Here is a 27634-nt window from a genome sequence, read left to right on the forward strand (position 1 = left end):
TTCCTTCCTTCCCCTATTCTTTATGAAGGGCCCTGTTATAGACACTGGTGATGGAGTACAAACAGACCCCACCCTGCGTTCATGTCCTTGCAGACACCCTAACTGGTAAGACAGACACCAAATAACCCCCTAAATACATGCAGAATTGCTGTGTGACTGCCGTGAAGGATGGGCTTGTGCTGCTCTGAGACCCTGCGGGGAAGGGCATCTGTTTGGGCATATTGCTGTCAGTCAAGGGAAGGTGGCAAAGAAGGTGACGAGAGCTGCCATCTGATCAGCTGCCAGATACATGTCGGGTCAGAGTTGTTGTTGGAGGGGGTGGGTGCAGGGTGGAGGAGTCCCAGGCAGGGAAACATCACGTACACAGACCCTTTGAGGATAGAGGGTCAGGGGATTTGAGATCAAGTCAGTGCACCTGGAGCTTCTTGATCTCCTTGTGAGTCCTCATTCTTCCCATCATTAATGGTTGGGAGTCCCAAGGCTCCATCTTTGGGGCTCCTCCCTGATCTGCACTCCCAGGCTGATTGCTCCTTGTCTTGTGGCTTTAAATGGATCCTCTGCCTCTGACGATCTCCGGGTTTCTGTCTCTAGACTGGACCTTTCCTTGAGCGTCAGACAAGGATCTCCAACTTCATTTCTGGTATCTAGCCAGCATCTCAAAGTTAACCTGTCCAAAAGTTGACTTCTGATCACTCCCTTCTCTCCCACCCAAATCAGCTTCTCTCACAATCTCTTCTTTTTCTCAGCAAATAATGACTCCTTTTTCCAGTCTTGAAGATCAAAACCCTTGGAGCCGTTCCTCACACCTCTCTTTCTCCCATAACCTGCTTCCAATTTGGTGCAAAGCCTGTTGCCTGTACCTTCAGAATAGAGCTGCTTTGCGGCTGCCATTCTGTCAACACGGAGGGGCATTGTCCCCTGTGCTTCCCAGCTCAGCTCCCCGCGTCTTCCTCTGTGCCTGTTGGTCTCCTCTCCGTACAGCAGCTATGTAGTTATATTGTTGATTTGTGACCCTATTACAGTGTACTAAGACATCCTGTTTTTTCTGAAGTGTTAAGTGATTTCTTAACTCCACTAAAAGTAAAGACCAAGCCTTACAGAGACCAGTGAGACTGTGTGTCCTGGCCCCTGGTTACTCTTCTGAGCTCCTCTCTTGCATCTCTGTCTTGCTTGTTGCTCAGTTATGCGGATGTTCCTTCTGTGTGAGGTGCACTCTGCCTCAGGACCTTTGCACTTGCTGTCTCCTCAACGTACACACGACTCTTTCACTACCGCCTCCTCATCTTCTCTTATCCTCTTCCTGACACTTACCCCTCTCACATACTATGTGATTTACTTTTCTTGTTAATTGTCCATATTTTCCCACTGAAATGAAAACTGCATGAAGGCAGATTTTTGTCTATTGTATTCTCTATTATATCCCTAGCACATGAAACAGTGCCTGAATTACAGTAGGCTTACAGTAAATCTGTGATGAATTTATGAGTGAATGAATGAAGACAAAGCCTAATCCCATAAGTGAAAATAACAGAAAGCTACCCAGCAGTTAAAATAGCCAGAAAGTTTCCTATTTAGGGACTAGTGGAGGCTGTTTTTAATTTTTCTTTTAAAAGGAAAGTTATTGATGTTTTCTTGGCTACATCCTGGATTTAACAAATGTCTTTGATACATTAGGAAATTTGGTATCTTCATAGTTTAAAATTACCTAAGTTAGGTGTTTGCATACTATGAGATCAAATTAAATTACAGCCTTGTCCTCCACTTGATAATGTCTTTTGGGGAGGTGGATGAGATGCATTTAAGAACAGTAGGAGTCTGTAGGAATACAGTGTAATTAAGTAAGAGGAAAGCAGGCTCAGTGACTTTTACTTTACTTTTTTATGTATTTTTTGCATTTGGTCTCAGTTGTGGCATGTGGGATCTTTCGCTGAGGCTCATGAACTCTAGTTGTGGTATGCGGGTTCAGTAGTTGTGGTCCTCGGGCTTAGTTGCTCCACGGCATGTAGGATCTTAGTTCCCCGACCAGGAATTGAACCCATGTCCCCTGCATTGTAAGGTGGGTTCTTAACCACTGGACCACCAGGGAAAGTCCCAGCTCAGTTGCTTGAGGAGTTCTGAATAACTACGGGGAAGAGCTCTATAATACTAAACTTGGGCTTGTGGAAATCATCAGATTCTTGTGTTTGCCCTCTTGACCTTAAGATGTCCCCTTGTGGTGTCTCTTCTCTCGGTCCAGTGAAGGGGCCATTCCACATCCACAGAGTGATTTGTCTCCTTGATGATTGAATAGAGAAATTGTCACCATCGAAATGACTACTGAATCTATAAATATGGAGCTAGTGCTTAAAAGTTTGTTTCTAAATTTGTTTGATTTATCCAGAATACTTAAAGCCTGTTGATTTTCTGCATGATTTATCTGTACTCTTCTGTCTTAGGGTCATTTTGGCATTTGTTAACCTGTATATCTGTTATTTGGGGGCATAAGGACTATATAGCCAGTGGACAGCTTCTGCAGAAGGAAGTATTGTTGCCAGTGAAAGGAAATTGCAGATTATTTTCCCCTTTGGTGTAGGAGATAAACTCGACTACTCATCTGACTGCAATAATAAAAATGGAACAGTTCCCGTTTGGAACAGCAGGACACCCTGCTTCTGGTATGACAGACAAAGGTTTACGGCTGCTGTCTGCTGAACGCACACTCAGCTGTCTCGGTGTGAGCAGGCAGGCTGGAGGCTGACTTGCAGGGTGGATGTAGCCCTGGGACCTGTCACTGGGTCATCATGAAATTAATTTTTTTACATGTAGGTGAAGTATTAACCCAGGACTTGCAGAGAATACTGTACTGCAGGGATTGGACTGGGTCATTTCACTCAGCTTGTATCATCCTTGTGACAATACCATGAGGGTGGAGGCCATTTCTCCACCATATATTGAGGCAGCTGAGGCTCTGAGATGACAAATATGGTTCCTCTCCTACTGTTTTTCTTATGGTCTTGAGGTTACCTGGAACAGAGCCTTTCAAGTTTGTCAAAATAACAGACATGTACCTAGGGCCCTGAAAGAGCAGAAACCGCATTTCCATCAGGTACTTGGCCAATAATATGACTCCATCTCAGAAATGGCCTGTTGGCTGTCTTCTCATTTTCCCTTTTTGCCTGGTCTGTCTGCTCTCCTGAGAGCTCCTACACACTCAAAGTTTCTGAGATCTTGTAACTTAGACTTGAGGTTACCTAGCATGGTCCTGGCCGGAGGAGGTAAAATGTTACCATTTTAGCTTTCCATGGGTAGCTACCTGTTGAGTTTCTTAAGAGATAATCATGTAGACTTAGACACTAATTCTGCACCCCCCCCAACACACACTTAAATAGGTCATTTAAACATTTACTGTTATTTGATCAGTGCTTAACCAGCCCTGTTCCAATCCGTTTTGACCCCCCACATGATGAGAAATCTGACTGCTGCTTCTGCGGAATCTGAGTAGGACAGCTTTTCTTTCATGTGTGAATGAGAGTGTAAAGTGACATGACTGACGTATCTAGTGGAAATTTACACACATGGTGGAGTTATCCTGCAACCATGGTCGGTATCGGTAGCTTAACATAATGAGAAATACATTTTACTTATAACCTAGTATGTATGTTCATGGGTGTGCGTGTCTGTGTACCTCAAACAAAAGCTTCACAGTGCACTTAATACCCTTAATACACACAGTGCACTATGGTATTTTCCGTCCTGTCCTTTCTGTTTTGTTACCCTGACGTGGATGACAAGCAGAAGAAATTTGGGGGCTTTATTTTGCTGTTCACTAAGTGATGAGAAGTTTGTAGTCTGAAAACGCTAGTGTCTGACTCCGAAATTCATACGTGTTCCACTGCATCGGGGCAAATGGGGCAAACAAAACAAACCTGAAGCCAGCACCTACTCTGTGGGAACTTAGAAGCTGGTTTAGGAGGCAATAGAAATGAAAGGTCTAAGTGATGTTTCTGAAAGAATGTAGGGCAAAATGCAGAAATGTCATGGATAGATTTCATGGATAGATGTCATGGAAAGCAGTAAAGGCCAGGAAAGTGCTCCCTAGAGGTTATGACTAAAACTCGATGGGCTAGATGGGCCAAGAGTTGAAAATAAAAACAACAGAAGTGTAAAATAATTGCTTGAGTGATTGAATTGAAAATGAAACTTGAGGTATAGGTAAACGGGAGAATATTGGTAATTCTAAGCCTGTTTCTCAGATCTCCTCCATATAATAAGGCAATTCCTGCCCAGTGGGATCATGGCATGCTTTGAACATTGCACGTAAAACATCAGTTCACTTTAGTACCCACTTTTCCGAAACGAGTTTTGCTCAAGTTTAGATTGTGTTGCGAATCTAAGAGGCTCACTTCAGTGTCAGTGTTGTTCTAAGGAATTTACTGTTTGGAGGTGATCATTCCTACCCTTCTGCCACTTGACAAAAATAACAAGCAAAAGCAGAATGGCAACAAAGATGTTGGCACCTGCTCTATAAACAGGTGTCCTTTTCTGCAAGAAGGGCCCCTCAGACCTGTGCTGCCTTCGTCAGCCCCTCCCGACTCACGCCTTCAGCCGTGTCATCATCGGCTTCATCGGCAGTTCCGCACCTCCAGCCCTGTCCTCTGCTCCCCCATCTGCGCGCCTGCCTGTCATCCCTCACTGTCAGCACCGCCTCATAAGCCACCGCCTGGTTTGGGCTGGACCGAAACCTTTCTCATCGCCTGCCTTTATCTGAGCTGCTTTTGTCTGCGAATGGTTACCTCTCAGGAGCTTTCCTGTGGGCAGCAACGAAGAAATGCGGGTATTATTGGCATCTCTTCACAGTGCCATTTGCCTCCCCTACTTGCTTTGTTTCTTTTTTTGAGAGAAGACTTTGAAACTTAGTTTTTATTAAAAGCAATGCTTTAATTCCAAAGCTAAGAGATGTTTATTAGCGAAAAATAAAAAAGTACCAATAGATAAAAAGAAGAAAATAAAAATTGTTTGAAATCCTTCCCATGTAGTCACTGTTGATACTTTGGTATATAACTTTTCAGACTTTTTTTGTTTTCTTAATGTGTATTTAGAATTTTCCTCTTCCTTTAAGCAAAAATTAATAAAATAATATTGCCTTATTGCTCACATTTTCCATTTAATAATGTTGTAAATATTTGCTCACCATTAAACCTGCTGTTTTTTAACCCATTTTTTCCCTCTTAACAACATTGTGAATGACTTTTCATGTCATTAAACTTTCTTCCATAACAACCTTTGTAAAGCCCATATTTATATTTCATCAAATAGGTAGTTTTTTTTTTTTTTTTTTTTTTAGTTTGGTTCTTTTAACCAATTCCCCTTAGTTAGTCATCAGTTTGTTCTTAATATTCCAATTTAAAATTCAAAATGTAAATTAAGTTCTTTGCAATAGCCATTTTTGAATTATGAAGGTAATGCAGGTGCATTCACCTTATTACAAAACCTAACACAGCAAGACTAAAAATTGCTATGGTTTTACCATCATTCCCGCCTCTCGCCACTGTTCACCATCATTATTAGTCTGGTCTCTTCCTCAGTATTTTATTAAATATTCCAATTTTAAAAACTGCTCATCTTTTATGAAATAATTTTATAGAATTGCCTTGTCCCCCTAAAACCAGTTTTCCTTTTTATCTTACTTCTGTGACATTAGCTTTTCATGTATGCCCTGATCTCATTTTCTCCCCTTGGTTGCTGATAGAAAAAGCAGAAGTGGGCTTCTCTCTCACTGGGGGATAGAGACTGAGTCCACCTGGGTCCAGGCTCAGTAGCCTGCAGGGGAGTGAATGGTATTGAGAGCCACAAGTCAAAGAGAGGAATTTGTGGAGATTCCACGGATGTCAGGACTAATCAACAAGTTAAATTGCCAGGCACCCTGCCAACAGCTTAGCTTTTTCTGGAGCAAGAGCTGAGAATTCATTTGGGGATGCAGTTTCTGAGGTATCCAAGGGGAGGACCTTAGTTTAAAGGAAGGGTAGCTGCGGGTCACGCACACCTCGAAGAAATTCAGAAGTGTGAGAAGGCAGTGCACCGCGGTGGTAAAGAAATTGTCCTTGTGGGCAGCAGGCATGCCTGAGTTGAATACCAGCTTGACCACTTGTTAGGGCTCACGATGACAACTTTCCTGTGTCTCTGTTTTCTTATTTGTAAAATAGCGATAGTAATGCATTTCTTGTGGTATTGTTAGAAGGTTTAGATGCATGGGAAGAACAGTGCCTGGTACATGGTAAGCATTGGATACATCAGAAGTTGGAGAAATACAAGAGGAACCAACCAGAACTCTGAATCAGGTCTTGGCTAAATAAAGGATACTGGTTTACAGGGGCCGGCTACAAAGTAACACATGCGTTCTTGTCTCCTAAATTCTACAAGGCACAGAAGTTTATTTAATGACCTTGCTGTTTGTGGTCTGTACTCTCTGCCTCCTATCTGTATTGAAGTAACTGGGACTCAGTCGGGAATCCTGGCTCTGACTCTAGAGGGTGACCCAGGCCATTTCCAGGTCAAAGCCCCGAGCCCTGCCTTGCCTTATCTGAGTTCGCCACAGTTTTAGCAGACGCGAGGTTACCTCTGGGAGGCTGGCAGAGCTTACTGTTTCTTGAGATTCAAGAATTTTGGTGAGAATTATAGAATTTTCGGTTTTAAGTTGATAGAATTTATAGTTTTAAGATTATGGAATTTTACTGTTTTAAGTTTAACAACAGTAGATAAGAGAGGAGCTCTGGTTTTTTGAACAAATGATGAGATTCCTGGCATGTCACTGGAGATCTTTTTAAATTAAGCATATGATTTATTAAATGGGCCATTGTCTTCTACTTCTCATTATTCTAAAAAATAGTGATCTATGTACCTGTTTCTCCTGAAAAATACCGCACCGTCCCCGTCTTGACCTCGGTTATCTCATCTCTGGTCGTCTGGATCTCGGGCCCTTGGTGTGGGTGTTCTACAGCAGCTTGTTGCTTAGGAGGACCGTATCCCAGTGATTTCTCAGTGGATGAGGCGGGGCCTGAGACAACCCTGGGGGCTACTTTCAGAAGACAGTTTCAGGCCCATGGCAGATTTTTCATTATAGGAACCTCAAGCATACTCTCAGCGAGCTGCTGTTCCCATGTTGTTGAAGTGAAAGAAGTCTTAACTCAGTGGAAATTCCGGGACTGTTCAATTTGTATTAAGTCTGTAGAAAGGGACCTAGGAGTGATTGTGTGCCGTGGTATAATTTTACTTTGCAATTCATTCTCTTCCCACTTGAACTCTCCAGAATAGAAGCCCATGAATAGCAGGTCACCAGGAGGCATGAATAAACCAGCTGGTTTTCTGCGAATGGGTAACTCTAAGTTTGAAGGTCTTAGCTCTTGTGGGTATTCAGTGGACATCAGTGCTTTATGGAGCCTGAGTGAACTTGGATTAAAATATCTGATCTCATTTTTAATTGACTACTTTTCTGAGCTTCTTTGGTCGTCAGTCTTTTGCAGGCCCTCCTGTTCTAGTTACTTTGGCTGGTGGGAAAAAGAGAAAGAATGTGCACCCATCTTATCTGTATAGAAACAATGTCAAGTCATAGAGGGCCTGAGGTCATATCCCTGTTTACCCCATAGAAAATGATCCGAGCAGCCTAGAGACTGGGGTAATTCCTCTTGGCTCTGTACACAGTTAGAGGGCAGGCTCTATGCTCTGGATAGGCTTAGTTACACATGGCAACCTCAGGATTCTGTTGGAAACTTAGAGAACCCGGCTTTTACTGCCTTCTGTAGTCAGCGGCGTCAGAGGCCAAGGAACATTGCCTAGGTTTCCTTAAGACAGCTTTTCATAAGGTGAAATCACCTGTAGCTGTGATGAGTGCAGAAGTGGAATTACTACCTGAAGCCTGCTTGTTCCTTCATGAGATAGTCATCTAACAAGCTCAGGCTTGCAAAGGATCACGAAGGAAATTGGCATCCATTTTGTTTATTTTTTTAATCATAAAAAAATGAAGCATGGTCAATTTACAGTGTCATGTTTCAGGTGTAGAGCAAAGTCATTCAGTTGTATATATACATATATCTATTCTTTTTTAGATTCTTTTCCCATATAGGTTATTATAAAGTACTGAGTATAGTTCCCTGTGCTATATATCAGCTCCTTGCTGTTTATTTGTTTTCTATGTTGAAGTATGCACCTGTTAATCACAAGTTCCTTATTTATCTCTCCTTTCCCATTTGGTAGCCATAAGTTTGCTTTCTATGTCTGTGAATCTGTTTCTATTTTGTAAATAAGTTCATTTATATAATTTTTATAGATTCTACATATAAGTCATATCATACGATATTTGTCTTTCTCAGACTAACTTGATATCAGTTTTAGGTGGAGTAACTTTTGGATCTATCCTTTGGGGAGTTTACCCTAAATTTCAAAAACTATATCTTGGAGCCAGTTAGACAGTATATCCATTGATGAAGTATCTCCTACTGTTCTTTATTAGTTTTAGCCAATTGTTAATTTGTCTCTTTTGAACATGGAAAATATGTTGATTACAAAAAAATCATAGGTGGAGAATTTTAATACCAATTACAGCAGTAAAAATATAATTTATAATTATGAATTTAGAACTGTTATGAGATTAGTGAGTTCCCTGCATTCACTACCTTGACAGGTCACATAATATATGTTCATATTTTTTAACATATGTCAGAACTGTAGTTGTGGGCTACAGTCTTGTTTTATTTGAATTAATTTGTATTGATTTTTATTTGAATATATGTCATTATATGTCAAATAAATATTGACATATATTCACATGTTCTCCTAAGAGTGTAGAATCTGCCATGGCAAGATTTGAACGGTTTTGTGAATTAGTTAGATTGTACAAAATCAAGAACCTCAAACGGAGTGTAGCTCTTAATGTTTCATTCAACTACATTTGTAACTGTACTTATTGATGATATAGTTGAATAGGAAATTTAAAGCAATGAGCAAGTTCTAGTGAGGTCAGAAGGGAGCTGGAAAGCTTGTTGCTTGGCAGAATGTTTGTGCTGGGCTGGAACCTCCACTGCAAGATACATATGTAAAAAGTTTTAAAAAAGAGCCTGTGTGATTTAGTTTCTTTCCTTTTAGATGACAGAATAGGAATCCCGTTTTGGAAGCTGGTGTATCATCTTTTCCACTGGTGGAAACAGGGAGAACACTTGGAGAAATGTGATAAACTTGATATTTTAATTCTCTTAGCAAAAGTGTGCAAACTGCAGAAACATGTAAATGTAAAAACTGTAGGTTTTATTGTAAACATATGTTTTATACACATATTTGTGTGCTTGTGCAAAAGAAAAGCCTGGGCTTACCAGTGATTTTTACTTCGGTTTAGTAATAGGTCACTGGTTTTGAATAGAAAATTTCCAGAGATAACATACTATTAAAATCGTTGCACACAGCCTTTGTCCTTCTTTTGTTTCCCTCTCTCCCTTCGTCCCCCTTCCTTCCTTGTTTCTTTCCACTTGACATTTTGCTGTGTTTTCATTCTCCCAGTTTTCTCCCACCTGTCTCCTGCCAGTCTCTGTGGGGCCCTCTTATATATCCCCTCTACCCTTCTTTTTCTGGTTTCATTTTCCACATTCTTCGGTCTCTGAAGTCCTCTTGCCCGCTCTGATCTTCGGCCTCCAGGCACCTGCTCTTAGGCACTGTGTAATTTAGAGTTGCATGTGGAAGATCTCAGGTGGACAAAAAGCTTCCTCTTGGCTCGGGAGAAGAACCCGTCCAGCCGGGCCCCAAGCAGTGGTCTGGCAGTCAGCCAGGTAGAGCCGGCTTGTCATAACTCCAGACTTGGCCTTCTGGATCCTTGAATGTGCCCGTTTTCTTAATTATAACCCAAGAATGTACTTTTAGAACCTTTTGTTTTCTTTATCGGTCAGTTCTGTGTGGGCTACTGGTTTCTAATTGATGACTTCTTGGTTAAAGGAATGTTTGATCATTTTTTATTAGTGTTGGTGAAAGTCTATGTATGAGTGCTTTGCCTTTTTCAAAACTACCTTCTCTTCTCCCTCAGAAGGGCAACTACTTTAGCTGGGGATTTTTTTTTTTTTCTTTTGGATAGGATGAAGTACTCTTAATCCCTCAGTGACCTAGCTGTATCTGGGTAGGTCTCTAAGCCCACATGCTTTACTTTCTTCCCCTTAAGATTTCTGTGTTTGAACTCAGTAGTAGCCGTGGATGCAGATACTGGTGGCATGGAAATCCTTGCTGGTGACATCACCTGCCGAGACTGTGGGCACAGCGCCAGGATATTGATCTGCTGGGCTTTGAGTCAGGCAGGAAATCCTGTGAAATTCCTGCTCAACGTTAACCAAATGGGAGCAGCTCTGAATGGTTTCATTCTTTTGGCCAGTCTCCTCCCTTATTAAAATGTATGAAGAAGCCTTTTTAACCATGAATTCTTGCTGACAGGCTGGCCCAGTGTCAGCATGGTAGATAAGGCTGAGAACATCCCATGATATGTGCGATGACAACAAACATGTGGAGATTTGGTGCAGACCTGGCGTTAGAAGGGATCATCATTAGTGACAGTCACCCAACCTTAGAAGTAAGGTGCCTTCATGGAAAACTGGGGGTCCCCTGTCCCTGATAATATCATGATTAAGAGCGGCAGCCCTTGAGTTGGTACGCCTGGATGAGGATCCTGGCCTTCCTTTCTGTTAGTTATGTGATCTGGAATCCTAAGTCGTAGTTGTTATTACTGTCTGTGAAATAGGCATAAGAATAGTATTGGCTTTTTAGAGTTTTTCTGAGGATTCAGTGATCACAGGGATATAAAATACTTGGCATATTTCCTGGCAGTCAGTAAATGATTGTTGATTTTACTATTGACTTAGGACTCTTTCTATGCTATTGTACTGCTCTCTATGATCTTTTCTAACAACCAGATTGAAGGCAGTAACATATAGGTGTCTTTATTTCCCTGACCCCACCATGTGAAGAACTGTATACCGGCGGTCTTCACACTGGGGCACACATCACATGCCTGTATTCAGCAAGACCAGGCGAGGTGGTGGGCAGGAATAGTTTTAAGGGGGACCATTTTCCAGATCCTTGATTCCTAGGCGTTCTTTTCTCTAAAACTGAGAGTGTATCTGCAGTTAAAGTGTTAACACCAGATTTTGTTGTCCAATTTCCACTTTTCACAGTTACCCCTTTTGCCATTTTTCTAAAGAAAGCCCATCTCAAATCTTACTTGGTGTTTGGTGCCCTGTGTCAGCATGTTAAATCACAGCACAAAATAAAATGGGGTCAATTTGAAATATTGGTTTCAGCAAAGCCTCCTTGAATGAAGCCACCATACACCCCCACCCCCATCTCACTCAGAGTTGCATTCTCAGTAAAATTTTACTTTTAGTGCTTAATGCATTGAAATTGGAAATAATTGCATCATTTTGATTATGGATTATTAATGGTGTTTGTAGTGATTATACAATACAGAAGATTCTTTATACTTAAAGCTCATTGATCACAAGAAATTTTAGAAAATTAAATGTAGAAACCTATGCCCTAAATATGCTAGAGTGACTAATTAAATACTCTGACACAGAATTATATCAGGAAATTTGGAGGGAAAATTGACATAGAAATGGGTTTTCAAGGAGAAAGAAGAATAATGTAAAATCTCCATATGTTTTAAATCGATGATGGTGGATATTGTCATCATGGTTTTTATATTCCACTAGATACATTTAAAAGAATATGATAGCACATGGTTAAAATGTCTAGATTTACAATTAATAGGAAGATATGTCTTTAAGATTCTTTAAATTTTGGATGAAAATTTGAAATGTCAACATAAAATGGGTCTAAGGGAACATGGTTTTTTAGTATTTTTAGGAAGTAGATAGCAAAACGTTTGAAGACCTCTGTTACATTTTATTGCTATTGCTTTTTCACATGAGGGGAGGACATTCTCCTTTTTTGCTGCTCTTCTGTCAAATTCAAGATCTAATTGGTTGGTATTGTGTACATGCCTTACTTTTCGTTTATTAAACTTTAACTGAAAAGCATGAATGTCTTTCATGTGCTGGACTCAGGGCCAGGTATATTAGAAGAGACTCCAGGTCCTGCCTTCATGGGGTTCATAATTCAACCTCTGTTCTGAGTCAGAGACTGAATTTTGGTAGGAACTGCAGCAATGAAGTAGAAATGTGTGCAGTTGAGATAGGAACTTCGGAATTCAACCAGGGACACAACTGCATTGTTCCCAGTATGGGGCTGGCATTCTTGGCTCTTGGAGGTACTCTTACTTCATCGAAGAATATCAGATTAACATCCTTATTTGTCAAAATTAAATATACCCAAAAAACCTGTTGAAATTGGGCCAAGAGGCCTGTGTTTTCTTGTTTGATTGGGTTTTTGTAAAGTGCATGGGTGTTCCATTGAGTTTCTGTTTTCACAGAGTGTTCACATAGTGTTAAAATTACACTTTCAATGTAATAAGGACACCATATTACTGACCAGGGTTTCTGAGCAGTAAACTCTTAGGGCAGTGGCTTCCTTTCTTTTATTGTCAGGGACTTCACTTATGAATTAGGAGATTAATTTCTTAAGTATTTTAGGAATAGCCAGAACTAAGACCAGAGCAAATTAACTCAAACCCATTGGGTAGTGTTCTAGACACTTTTCATTCCTTTAATGTTGTACTATGCTAATTTATTAATGTGATTAAATGTCGTCTGAGGAATATGAGACTCAAAATTAATATGTACTGAATTCAGCATTTTGCAGTTAATTCATATTTGAAGGGCATAGAATTATGCCTTACATAATAAAGAAGTTGTTTGTGAAAGTAAATGAACTCAACTTTATTTTGCTTTTTACTCTAGGTGAAAAGAAATGGATTATCTCAGACAGTTAGCCAGGAGGAAAGAAAGCGACAAGAGGTATTTTGGTTTTTTTTTGAATTTTAATTAATTTATTTGGCTGTGTTGGATCTTAGTTGCAGCTTGTGGAATCTAGTTCCCTGACTAGGAACTGAACCCCGGTCCCCTGCATTGGGAGCACAGAGTCTTACTGGACCCCCAGGGAAGTTCCAAAAGATATATTTTCTACCAAGCAGATTCTTTAGGGTTCTCGGGGTGCCTGTTTTGTTGAGCATTTTCCTTTGACAGCATATTCATTTTCTTTTCTTTTTTTTTTTTACAAAAACATTATGTGATTATTGTCAAATAAAATTATATGTGAATTCCCAGAAGAGAAAATTTAAAATATCCAATGTCATTTTAATTTAACAAAGCATCTAGTCCCTGGTGGCTCAGACTGTAAAGAATTTTCCTGCAATGCAGGAGACCCAGGTTCAATCCCTGGGTCAGGAAGATCCCCTGGAGAAGGGAATGGCTACCCACTCCAGTATTCTTTCCTGGAAAGTCCCATGAACAGAGGACCCTGCAGTCCATGGGATTGCAAAGAGTTGGACATGACTGAGCGATTAAGCAAACAAAAACTAAAAACAAAATGTCATTTTAACTTAACAAAGCACCTAGTCCAGGTATAATATTTACACTGGAAGAAATATGTTGAAAAATGGAAAAGACACTGATTAGATTTTGGAACTGAAAAAGGATGATAGTGGAAAAACTCTAAATCCTCTTTGCAAGATTTCTAGAAATCTAAAATTATACCAAAACACAAGTTTGCTTAATAAAAAATAGAACAGATAGCAATAGTTTCATAACTTGAAATTTAGTAAATGCAGCTTAAGAAAATTGCTCATTGTAATAATATTTTGAAGTTCTCAAAGCACTTTCCTTCTGTCTTATGCATATGAGTTTGGAGATAAATAAGCTTAGGCATATACATGCATATAAATAAATTCCATAGAGGACATGAAGTACCCCTTTCTTATTTCATTGGCTTGCAATAACACAAAAATATAAGGGTGAATTATAGGACTATTTAAAAAAAATCAGAATAGTGTATAACATTGGTGTATACATCACAGAGAATTTTAAAAATTATTACATTTATAATTTTTCTAATTTTTATAAAGAAAATATGACTTTCAATAAAATAGAAGTCTTACATTCTCCTCCTTTCATTCCTTTCCTCTCCTCCCTGGAGATAACTATAATTATGGATCAATGTGTATCCATCTGTTATGTATTACATCTATTTATGTACATATGTTTGTGTGTGCCTGTTAAGATGTAGATAGATGATATGATTCTGAACGTGTGTTTCGGTTGACTGCTTTTTACATTTAGCATTGTTTTTGAGATTTATCCATGTAAAAACATATTAACCTAGGTCATTTATTCAAGCCACTATATAGTATTCCATTCCATAAATACTTCTAAAGAAAGTATGTTCTCCTAATGATGGGCAGTAGGTGGCACTTTTTTTTTTTTTAACTGTTAACATTATGGCATAAACAGCTCAAGAGCTTCTCCAGGGTCCTGATCCCATTGGAATGTTTCTTCTCTTTTAAATCTATCCCATTTCCCTTACATTTTGAGAATATTTATTCATATTTGTGATATAAAAATTTAATGATAGCAAATCTACTTATGATTTATTTCTGCTCTTATATAGATATTTAACAGGTCTAATGTGGTTTTCCTTTAAGTAGCTGATGTTTCTATTGCAGGATGTTTTAAGTTATTACATTAAACGTATTATGTTAAACTACCACGTACTCATCTTTTCCTGTGATCTATTCTGTATAGTTTATCACATCATTTTGTTTGAATCTTCACATTTTGGATTTGATTACAAAAGCCTCTACTTTGAAAGGTTTTTAATCATTCCAAGGCACCATATCCATCAACAACCTGAAATCCATTATTTTTGGTCAGGAAGAGTGAACTTTCTTTAGTCTGTATTATGTTTCCTGGGGATAATTTTATTAATTGAATAGAATCACACAAGATACAAGTTAAATGAAACGCATTAACGTCCTTGTCTTTACATCTAATGACATAATCATTAGATGGTTATATCACTTACAGTCCCTGGAACACAACCAAGGCTAGATCAGCACATTGAAGTAAGACTTACCTAAATGATTATGGATGCTAAGAATAGAGGTGAACAATGAGCTTAGCACCACTGACCTGATTTACCAAGTGTTACAGAGTATGGCCCACCTACCAGCAGCAGGGCTCCCACCTGACCTCAGCTGGAGCATTAGTTCTTATAAGGAGACTCTTCTGGGTCCCTCTCGGCCAGGCGCTAAGGGGAGGAGCCCTGGAGGCCACGGTGATGATGGCTCTGTTATTAGGGACGATCTCCAGGAAGGATGGGAATCTCAAGCCCGCGAGGATGTTCACCACGCCTCCCTGAGGAGGAATTCTCTCTGCCTGGCCGTTCTAGGAGAATCTGATGTTGTTAAGGCCGGAGATGAATTCCTTACACAGGGCGCTGGTATCTCTCCACATACGTGGGCTGGCTTTTCGTTGTTAATGAAGGCTTATCAGGTGAACCACCTCTGTGTGCCTGACACCAAGAGTTTCTGCTGAGGGTCCTTCACTCCTTCTTGAGACAGTGAGGAGAGCAGAGAGGGTGGCTTATTGGACAGAATTACTTTCGATTGTATAAGTTTATATAAAAGAATTCCTGTGGCTGATAAGAACCTTTTGAGGGTAGGTCCAGTCATGCTCCTTGATACACCCAGAATATTTGCTCATATTAACTACAGATTAGTTGAATTAAAACACTGGGAGAGAAAGGACCCACAGGGGAGGGAAGAAATGGATTTGTGAGAAATTGTCTCTGAATCCCAAGGGAGGTCCATAAATCTTTACTGTCCCAGAACAGCATGCTTTGAAATCAGGGTGGAGGAGATGACCCCAAAGGTTAATGAATGTCACCCTGAGGTTTTACGACCTGCCCTAGCTTCCTCCCGGAGACTCTGCCTTCTGGCAAAACGTGACCTCAGGATGCCAAATGCTTTTATTTTTTCCTATTTACACTCTAGGCAGTGACTCTGCCTCTCAAAATTTGGGTATATGTGCCTTATATAAAGACAGTAGTTTGGTAATGTACTTTTTTTTTTTATACTTACAGTTTTGCATTTTTAAAGATACTGTTATTCTTATAGTAGAATTATGAAAGCTCAATTTAATTCTTTAATTGAAAGAATTAATAACTCATTTCTTCTTCCTCCTTATCAGGCTATTTTTGAAGTCATATCCTCTGAACACTCGTATTTACTCAGTTTGGAGATCTTGATACGAATGTTTAAAAATTCTAAAGCGCTGAGTGATACGATGACGAAGACCGAGAGTCACCATCTTTTCTCCAATATTACAGATGTCTGTGAGGCCAGCAAAAAGTAAGTTCGCTTTCATTGGCCTTTAGACGTTCCTTACTAGGAGAAGGCAATGGCAGCCCACTCCAGTGTTCTTGCCTGGAGAACCCCAGGGACGGGGGAGCCCGGTGGGCTGCCGTCTATGGGGTCGCACAGAGTCGGACACGACTGAAGTGACTTAGCAGCAGCAGCAGCAGCATCCCTTACTAACAAACACCTGGGTTCTCTAAACAGGAGAGGTGTGGGGCCTCTCATTTGTTCAGTTGGCTTTTATCTTTGTCCCTTGAGGTAAATTTTAAGGTCTGTTTCAAGTTGCTGACGTGTAAATAGATGCTAAGTGTATAGTGAATCGACACAGCAGACGTTTGTATCTGAGGTCTCCGGATTCCTTGTTTTTCTCCCTACTTCCCCTTTATCCCTTTTATTTTTCCTCTTTAATTATGCCAGTAATATAACAACATTTAGTTGGAAAAGAAAAAAAGTAACTCATGATCATAACATTTAAATACAAAAATTATTTGTTTACATTTTCACACTCTTGCTTTTTAAGATGTGTATATATTATTTTTAAAGTGAAGTCGTGGTGTCCATAATGATTTCTGTAGGTTTTCCCTGTTTCACTTTCCATGAGCACTGTCAGGAGAACTTTCATTATTATTATATTTTCACTGTACCTCAGTTCTGAACTCTTCTGTCCTGAGGGAACTACGTAGCCTGTGCTGGAGCCTTGAGCAGCAGTACTAAATTGAGCGTGCCAAGTTGCTGTTTTGGGTGGTCAAAATGGTTCAAATATTGGCAGTTTTTATGGTTGAGTCAAAGGTGGGTTTATCATTCCACTTGTGAAGCTTATGCTTCAAGGCTGCTTACTTTGCAAGGGCATCTTTTGGGATAGTGCCTGATTTCTTCTTAGAGGGCCTCCGAATTGTATAGTCTTCAGGGTCCACAAAGACTGGACCTGCCTCAGGGGGTGAATACCCTTTGTGAGCCTGGACATTGTTCATTTGTCACTTTAGGGCAGAGCCAGGTAGGCAGTGATGGTAATGCGAACGTATTCCTGGCTCCGTCTCTGTGTGCAGGTATGATAGATTTTCCTTTTGAACTACAGGATTGAACGTCCCGTGATGAACAGGTTGGTGTGTGAGTTTGGGCTACTGCAGAGATGGGATTCGTGGTCAGATCAGTGAGTGCTCCTAGTATTTTATGCTAGTTACACAACTTCTGAAGCCACATTCTGCCACAAGAAAAGATCTTGGCAATCTTGTGTCTGACGTGGATACTTAAAAATTCATGTTCAGAGGACCTGTTGAACCTTAGAGAAGAGAGGCCTGTGGTTTGCAGGTGGTGACACGCACTGCAGCATGAAAAGTCCTCTTTTAGGACCTGAGTCGTTGCTTGTGTTCAGCCCATTGCTTTTTTGGGGGCACCATTCTTGCCCATTTTGTTAAGAGAAATGAAAAATCTTTCTCCTCTTAGTGAAGAGAGCAAAACAAGAGCCTTAGATGGTGTGTCCTGGTTTGATAGATGTTCAGATTTCAAAATGAGTCTCTTTCATTTTAACTTGTACTTTGGTCTAACTATGACAAAGAATCTCTATATTAGTTATATTGCTACACAGAATTATTACTGTTTTGATATCTATAGCATGTGAGTTACGATTTTGATTAGAATTTATTTTCTGAAAACCACGGTGCACATTTTTACTCCTCTTCGGAACTGTTCTTTGAATTGTGTGGCCATGAGTCCACTTCTCCCAGCCTATCAGTGGTTCTTGAGAAAGCTGCTGGTCAATTCTGATTGATGAGTAACAGCAGTTCTTGAACAGAGGATGTTTTGGGTCCTAGAGTCTTTGAGCCTCGAGAGCACTGCTCATGTATCAGAGCATGATTCAGAAACAGCCTGGGCCCTTGCAGGTAGTAGGTTAGGCTTGAGAAGGTTTCTAAACCTCTGCAACTTAGCTGTAAAATGGAGACTAAAAAAATACATAATTGGTTAACCCTGAAATAAGTAATTTCATTTCAATTATAGATGAACATTTTATTATTTGAATTTCCCTGACAAAATTTAAATCTCTTATGATTTTATCTAAATGTTTTCATTTTGATAGTAACTTATAATAGGCTATTCTGGATGTTTTTTGTCAATTTTTCATTTTTAAAACAAAAACATCTCAACCTCCATTAAATGATAAAAAAGAAACATCTTTATCCTTTACATTTTTTGTTCTGTTTTTATTTGAAATGCAGTGTTTTAGTTTGGAGAGATGCTTACCTATGTAATTTAATCTCTTGTTATATTTCAGCTAAGAATGATTAGCTTCTACATGGTAATCCTATGTCTGTATCATAATAACTTACATTACAGAAGTTTAAGTTTGAAACACTCATTTTAGATACAGCGTTGTTTTTTTTTTTTATTTATTTTTATTTTTTTATGTGGCTGTGCTGAGTCCCTGGTGGGTCAGATGGTAAAGCATATGCCTGCAATGTGGGAGACCTGGGTTTGATCCCTGTTTCGGGAAGATCCCCTGCACAAGGAAATGGCAACCCACTCCAGTACTCTTGCCTGGAAAATTCTATGGACAGAGGAGCCTGGTAGGCTACAGTCCATGGGATTGCAAGGAGTCGGACACGACTGAGCAACTTCACTTGTGCTGAGTCTTATTTGTGGCGTACGGGATCTTTAGTTGCAGCATGTGAACTTTTGTTCCCTAACCAGGGATTGAACCTGGGCCCTCTGCATTGGGAATGCAGAATTGTAGCCACTGGACCCACCAGGGAAGTCTTAAATATGGCCTTTTTAAAATTCAAAGTGCTCAGAAGATTTACAAAACCTATTTCATTATGTAATTAATGCCTGCTTGTTGAATTTCCAGCATTTGGGCTCCAAGATTGACTCTCAGTGTGTAACCCATGAAAGAGTTTCCAGTCTTAAGAAATCGTAAAATTTTCATTTTTTTCCTTGAATAAACAAATGAACAGTGTCTAAACTGATTAGATTGTGTGTTATTATTAAGTGTGGCATAATCAAGACTATCTTCATTGCTTTACTTTTACCTGGCGAAAAATTGTAGCTCTAGGTGATGGGCTATTTAGTGGAGGCTAAGATCATTGCATGCTCAGGGTTTGACTCAATAGTGTGATGTCTGGTCCTCCTCATAATTGCTTGAGTTTTTCACTGTTTGCCAGTAAGTGTCACCAAGAAGCCCTTCTGTGTAAGATGACGTTACATGAAAACAGACAAGGACAAGACCATTCTGATTCTGGGTGTGTACATTTGTCAGTGGATATTCCTACTGAATTTTCTATGTAAAGAATTGTTCGTTTCCGTCAATACATGTGGAGCCTCTTATTCTGCCAGATGCCTGGGTTCTCGAGCATCTCGGCTAGGAAGCATCTGCCCTGTGGCTCTTGGTCCTCACTGGTCAGTGGTTACCAGTGGAGCTTCCCCAGTGTGTGCGGAGGCATCCTGGAGTAGGGTGCTTCCCCCGGTGGGCAGACTTAGGTCAAGCTGAAGGTTGTGGACCCAGAGCCCCTGGTGAGAATCAGAGGAGAGGAGGAGACAAGATGGTGAAGGCTTTTGTGTTCCTGCTGAGGATTTTCTTCTGTTTCCTGAAGGCTGGGTGGGCACAATGAGCAATTAAGTTGGGAAGTGAACTGGTGACCTGGGAGATGATAGTGGTACAGTGTTTACATTAGAGAGGAGGTGAAGATGGTGAAAAATTTAATTTGTGGCCATTGCAAAACATAGCCAGAGATGATGGGAATCTGATAGCAGTCCTAAGAGGAAGGACTTGAGGGATATTTAGAATTTACAATCCTGAGAAGTTGGTGAGAAAGAGGAAGAGCTTTGTTTGCCTCCCAGTTTCTGCCTCATTGACCTTGAATGATGGTTTTATTAGCCAGGGTGTAAGAAAAGCAGGTTGGGACTTTTTGAGGGAGATAAGGGGACTCAATTTGGGGTAAGCTCAAAATAACTGTGGAGGATGAGGGGAAGATGTCTAGTTGAAAGGAGAAAAAGGTTAGAAATCCAGGAAAATCTTGACACAAGATGTAGATTTGAGTTGTGTACGTTCTTGGCACTGTGGGTTTAAATGAGATACTAGAGCTTGTAGCCTTGGTTTTGAATTGGTGGTGCTCCTTGTGTTTGCCTCCTTGGGGCATTCAGAATGTATTTTTGCTTGCTCCAGTGACCTTGGGACTGTGCTGGCATTAGTAGATGGGGGCTGAAAGTGCCAGACATGTTAGTAGGGCTGCCCCCAGACAAGCATGAGTTGTCCCACCCAAATACTAATTGTGTCCTCCTTGAGAAGCACGGATAGAGAAAAAGAAAACCATGGTCAGAATTTCAGCCCAGAAACATTGAATGAACCTGGAGGGTGGGGCAGAATTGAAGCAGATAGGGTAAGAAGCACTGCGTGGACCGTTCTCAAGCCCCTTGACTGTGGAGAACTCGCCCTTCTCTTTAATGCCCACCTGTCACCCCTGTATCTGCCGTAGGCCAGGCAGCTGTTTGCTTTGTAACCTTCTTTTTTATTTTTTGTAACCTTCTTTAAAGGCGTACATGGGGAGGCAGTTGGAACCCCACTGGTGTTATATTTGACCCCTCCTACAAGAGTGTGGCTTTTTTCTTTTTCTTGGGATGATTAGAGCTACATCCTGTCCCAGTGTGTCCTTGGTCAGTGCTAAGGCAGAGTCTTTGACCTCCCAGCTGTGGACCTACTTCCTTCTACCTGTGACTGTGCCCATTTCCCTCTGACTTAGATGCATGAAATCTCCCTGGGTTCATGGTCTCTCTGTCTTTTGAGGCCCAAAGATGTCCTAAAACCCTAAACATCCCATGAAAAAGTGTAGTACTAGATAACTTTTGTTTAGAAATGAATACTTAATTCATTATTAAACATCACATGTAGTATATACTTTGTGTATATCCTTATACTCTGGTGAGGGAAATGGCAACCCTCTCCAGTATTCTGGCCTAGAGAATTCCATGGACAGGAATTCTGGCAGGACAGTCCATGGGATTGCAGAGTTGGACACGACTAAGCAACTTAACACTTTCAACTTTTTTGATTTTTTTGGGGGGAGGAATTCTGCTTTCATATATCTGTTCATTTAGAATAATTTATAGATAGATGTCATATTAATAGAGACCAAGTATGATTAATTTACATGAATTTGGGACAGAATATGATCTTAATTCCACTTGTTTTTAAGTTTAAGCTCTATTGATAGTGAAAGACTGATACTATCAGAAAAGGAAATTGCCTTTTGTGTAAGACTAAATTATTAACCCCACTGCTATGGGGTTAAGGTCCAAGTAAGGTCTTCTGTATTAAAAAGTTTTCTGCACAATGAAGACTAGATAAAACTCTCTTTGATTTTTTATAACACAGTATGTTTTCAATCTTAATTCTGAGTTTTCATTCTAAATGTCTAGGTTATGCTAACAATATTTCATTTGCATTTTTCAATAATAGTATATACTATTATCTGTAACTTATAAAAATATGCTGCTAAAGAACTTTGAGACATGCTTGTTTTTCTTGTTCTCATTACAAAGTTAAAGCATTGGTATTTCTTTGGGAAGTAATTGAAAGCTAAAACTATGCTGTCTTCAATTTCTGCCGAGTAAAATAAAAATATCCATCAACGTGCTTTTGTGTCCTGAGGAACTGAATTTGTTCCCAACATATAATGAACAGCTAATGCCAGATTCTCCAGTTTCTGCTTTGTGTGGAGAAGTAAATTACAGTAATAGTAAACAGACAAAATGGGACTCACCCAGAACTTGCTTCTCCAGAAGATTCTTTTCTCTAATTTTAATCAGATTCTATTAAAATTAAAATATCATGGAACCCTGGATACTGTTAAATGCATGTTTCAATATTATTTTATAAAATGACTATATTATACAGAAAATGACATTTTACTTGAGTAACAGCACAATGTATCTATATTGTACAGTGTTTTCTCTATTTGGTAATTAAAATTGTCAACTTGAAGGCATCGATAGTAAACTATCAAAAGTTTTGTAGTATTAGTACTAGCCTTTTGTCTTTCCTGACTAGTTCATAAAGCTAAATTTTAGAAGAAAAACATACTAAATTTAACTTGGCCAGAGAGTATGGAATTCCTTACGTTGTAGAACCTGTTTTGCCCTGAAGTAATGGCTATTGCCATTGTTTTTCATTAGCAAATGTTCTTTGCTTCCACAATATCCAGTATAAGTTTACCAACTTTATTTGGTACCAACTTTACAAAGCTTTTTGGTAACTAAAGCAATTGCCCTATTTCACAGATGTAACAGAAAAACTGTTCTTTCTAAAACCAAACGTCTTTAGCTGACATTTGAGACAGTGACATTCAGAAGTTACTTTTATGATGACTTTTTCTCTAGTCTGAGGTGAAACAACAAAGAAATTAATTTGAAATTCCCCTCAAGATCTCTACAATGATGTGGGTATTTTAGTCCACGTTATTCAGCTTTTACTAATAACCAGTGTCTGAAGTAATAAATAGTCATTATTTAAGTATCATTTCAAGTAGAGGCATAAAGACAACAAATATTTATGTATTTTTAAAATTTAATTGTTTTTTTGCATGGTGAACGGCATGTAAGATCTTAGTTCTATAAACAGGAATCGAGCCCCCCCTGCAGTGGACACATGGAGTTTTAACCACTGGACTGGCAGGGAGCCCCCAATATTTTATTAATAGACCCAGTCCTTTTAGTTAAGACGGAAGGAAAGCAGGGAGGGTATCTAAAATCTTTGTGAAAGTTAATGGGAGGCAGATGACTGAGTTGCCATGTGCTGTAACATTTATTCCCTTCTGATATCCCATTAAAAATGATGGGATAGTCAATGCACAAAGGCACAAAAGCTTTTAAAAAATCAAAACGAAGAAAGAGATACCAGCAATGAATGATATTTTGAAACCTTAAAAAAAGCATAAAGACTCTCAGTGAGTACTTCAGATAATCTGAGAAAGTTTAAATTGGTAGTGAAGAAAGCCAAGAAGGAACCAGATTGAAACCCAGCACCTCTGGAAGGTGCAGGAATTAATGAATTTGGAGTAAAGGTGTGTCTATAAGCAGGATTTTCGTCACAGCCTATTTGAGCAGTAGTCAGAGCCCACATGCACTTTTTGGCTCCACACCACTGGAGGATACCTCGCTTCAACCCAGCAGCGGGGCAAAATAGATGAACACTGGACCAAGGGATTCAGGAGACCCAGCCCCAGGTGAGGAAGTGGCCAGTGGACAGGAAACAAGGATGTACTGATGGTTGACACCTGAAGACTTCTGCCCTAACGCTCCTTTTGGAATCCTGACAATCAGGCATACGTGTTACCTTCCCCCTATTCTTGTCAAATGGTGACTGGCATTAATTCAAGTTAAGTAACATTTTATAATTTTCAACTAGAATGTTTATATTCAGATGTGTTCTTATAATTAAGCTTTGTAGGTGTGCACAAATCAAGCCTCCATCTTTAAAGTATATATCCATTTTGGGACTTCACTGGCAGTCCAGCAATTAAGACTCCTGGCTTCCACTGCAGGGGGTGTGGGTTCGATCCCTGGGGAGCTAAGATCCCACATGTCGGGGAACTAAGATCTTACATGTCTCGTGGCGCAGCCAAAATGTAAAAAAATAAATAAAAATTTATATATATGTGTATATATATATATATATATATATATATATATAGACATTTCAGTAATATGTTAGGCAAGTACTTATTAACTAAATCTTAAGTGTTTCCTGATGTCTAGTGGGGATAATAGTATATCTAACCTCCTTGGGTTGGTATAGAATTAAATGAGATAATACATACAGAGGGCTTAGTTTCACACTTGGTAAGCTCTCAAATAGCAATGATTTTGTTGATACTGTCATTTTGATCATCTAATCTGGTAATCTGAAATACCTCTAGATTTTGTATTTATTGACTTTGGTATATATTGTACGTCCTCTGTGTATTAGCCTCTGACGGCATTGGTCTAGGACTAGGTTAAAGAACGAGTCTCGTTTTGTAAAGACTCTTGGGCAATGGTGTGCATGTTTGTAATTCAAGACGGTTGTGGCGAGCTTTGCAACATGTAGTGATCATCTTTATTTTGACATTGAATGATTTCAAAATAAATGGATTCTTCCCTAATCATAAAGTGTATTAATCATGACTTAGGATTAAAAACGGAGCCATTTGCTTCTTCCCAGGCTGGTGTGTGCTTGTGTGTAGTACATTCCTTGGACCAGGGCTTCAAAACAGGCCCTGACACGCTCCAGCTGCCAACCAGGCTGTTCTGCTTATTTTTTGCAGGCATTTGGGCCATTATGTGCTTTTTTGCATTGCTTTTGCAAGCTCCAAGAGTCTGTGGATTCTGAGTTGTCACATGGAGATTTAAACTTGGCTAACGATCCTGGTTGGGACAGACGAAAGTGTTACCAAGCTTAGTCACTAGCAGTTATCAATCTTAAACTAGGGTAGAACTTCGTGGAAAAAGAAACAATGGCTGGATTTTAGTTGCCGTATTTCATCTGCACTGCATTTGCAACTGTGGATTTTGAACCATTACATGGATTTTTGACTTTGCCAGTTGTAAGTTAAACAAGCACAGGACCACACAGTTTTTCCGGCTGATGGAAAATATTTTAATGTAAACTTTGTGATTTAGCCAAGTTAAATCTAGCACTTGATTTAAGAACAAGGAAGATGGTTGATGAATTATGTTTCAAAAGCAAGCTCCTTCAAGCTTTCTGATTGCTCATTTTTTGTGGGATCTTGCCTCTAATTGCTGTGCATTACTCTTCAGCCTCTGGGCATCAATTTTGTGTTTTTCCAACAATTCTTGTTTTATCTGATTTAATCCTTTAGAGTGTCCTGTGATGCACCATCATTTCCCTTTTGCAGGTGAGGAGACTGAGACCCCAATTAATTTTATGAAAATTTAAGATCATTTACTTAAATGAAATTGAAACTCGTAGTGAGTTTTTTCTTTCTTCAGAATGTATTCTCCTAGACCACATTTGCAAAATTACACATATTCTAAGTATGTTTAAGGTTTCAGCCCAAAGAACTAAATTTCACTTTAGGCTTCTGCTAAGGATTACTCATCTGGAAAAATGTTAGGATTTGCTCTTTTTGATATATCTAACCCATGAAGCTAGTCGTGGAGAGTGATGAGACGCATTTTCGATTTGAATGTCTTTGACCCCTTAGAATGTGGAGACCTTAAAAGCAAAGAGCATCTAGTTTTCTGACACAGCTCCGAGGCATGTCATAGACGTCATTGGCTTGTCATTTCCCTGTGGGTAGTGTTCTCTAAGTGAGGGATATTTTCCAGTGTCTTTATCATAAGCTGTCTCTGAATGTGTCTCCATGGTTGAAATGTTGCAATATTCTCTAGAAATAAGCTAGTTGATTACAGACGGTGCCCTACATAGTTGCTATCTCATCAGATGCCCTAACATTCAACACTACTGTAAAATTAAAAAGACATCCAAGTTGCTTATAGTAAACGCCAAGGAAGAAAAGAAAATGTTTATTTGGGAAATGCTGTCTGAATTCAGATTATAATCTTCTACTTCTTTGAAAAACTAATGTTTCCAAAATAAACTTTCATAAAAAATGAGTTTGCAAGTCTGTCTTAGGACTTAAATGAAAGAATTCTTTATCCCTTAGTTAGTTATGTAAATACAGAGAAACCCCATGGTAAAATGTTTTAACTTTTGAAAATGTCAACTTTGTGTAAAAGCTGTGAAAATATGGTTTTATTAAAAAAAATTCTGAAATCACTTTCCATATGCTAGGAATACAGGTGAACACAGTTTAAAATATTAATTCAGTATATTATTACCATACTGAGTTTAACTTTTTAAGGATGTGGATTAAATCACAATCAAGCCTTGTGATTTTAGATTTTGCAAGTATATTTGTAGAAAAATACTGAGGAAAATGTGTGTCATGAATGGCATTTGTTAAAGAATTTACCCTATACATTATCTATAAAGTGTTTTCTTTGGATTTCAAATAGGTTTCAGGAAATGATTTGAACGTGGAAAAAAATTTGGTGGAAAGGTTCCATAGAAATGTCAAGATTGGTTAAGATTGACCTTGTCACTTGTGGGGGATTCAAACAAAAGTCCCTTTGTAGCGAGAAAACTGCCTGTATATTGGGAGTTCATTGGAATTTCTTTTCTAGCAGAGAAGTGATACGAACAACCAGAACAGGGTACAATAGTCGTGTTTGTTTATCTGCTGAAGTTTTCCTGCCGTGTAACTCCTGCTTTTCTTCTATCTTGTGTCTATTTGATGCCTGACACTCAGTTATATAGACACTTAGGTATGTGTTTGTGTGTGCATGCAGATATCTTTGAAAAATCTGCCGGGAATAAGATGTTTTCCAGGACATCTTTGAAAGTCGTTCGCAACAAGTTGCAATTTTCCTTGCATCTGTACAGTTCACAAGAGATCAGAAATGATTAAACCGTGAAATTGTTCTCTTGGATTTCACTAAGTGGCATTAAGTTAAAAATCTTTAGGAGGAAGGTTTTTTAAAAACCTATATGATTTAGCTACTGTATGTTTAAATTTTGGAGCATCTGAATCACTTGAGAATTCACGTTAAATACAGGTTAAGAATTTACCTTGTTTGTGTTTTTGCTGTCCCAGGAGCTCACTTGTGTTAAAATCATTTCTGTAACCTTTGTTTATCCCTTAATCCCCCCTTTTTTTTTCAGTCTTCCTGGCTAATATCCAGTTTACTTCCACAGCACAGTTTTTGTGATCAGAATGAAATTTTATTAGAGTATCAGAATTTTACCAATTTATTACATTTAAAGATCAGAGTATTGTCTTATTGATACTTCTGAAAGGTAGACTGAATGATCTGTTTTCTGCTCATGAGGTATCATTTCCAACTTAGCGGGGGAGAGAGGAAGTATAGTTCTTTAGACTCCATACACTCTTCCCCTGCATACTGTTGAATACAATAGATTCTTCTGGACTCCTTGAAGACCTTCTGTATTTGGAAACTTATATGTTCAAACTGAAGGAACTTTGTCTTCCTTTGACTGTTTTATTGCAGAATTTCTTGGGATGAACTTAATCCCCAACATTGAAGATGAGTCTTTATTGAACACGTTTCTCTTCCCTGAGACCAGAATAAGGAATCCTCCTAATCTCATCCTTAAGAAGATCACTCCATCCCTATGCACGTCAGCTGCTCCATGGGCAGCGAGCTAATGGTGATGGGAATAACTGAAAAGTCAAAAACCAGGTCACTGAGGCCCTAGCCTGCTGTGAGTCTGTTATCACAGCTCACACTGGAGAATTACTGATTCCTGTCAGT

The 27634-nt window shown here is 39.3% G+C and overlaps 1 protein-coding gene across 1 annotated transcript in view; it reads left to right on the forward strand.

Annotated features, from left to right (window-relative positions):
• ARHGEF26 (Rho guanine nucleotide exchange factor 26) overlaps positions 1-27634 on the forward strand; it is a 134089-nt gene that overhangs the window by 15857 nt on the left and 90598 nt on the right. The window contains exons 5-6 of the mRNA XM_043875473.1: positions 12861-12917; positions 16146-16306. Of these exons, the coding sequence (XP_043731408.1) occupies positions 12861-12917; positions 16146-16306 (218 nt within the window). The remainder of the gene's footprint in view (positions 1-12860; positions 12918-16145; positions 16307-27634) is intronic.

The sequence above is a fragment of the Cervus elaphus genome, chromosome 19 (genome assembly GCF_910594005.1).
Source record: "Cervus elaphus chromosome 19, mCerEla1.1, whole genome shotgun sequence".
Taxonomy (NCBI): Eukaryota; Metazoa; Chordata; class Mammalia; order Artiodactyla; family Cervidae; genus Cervus; species Cervus elaphus.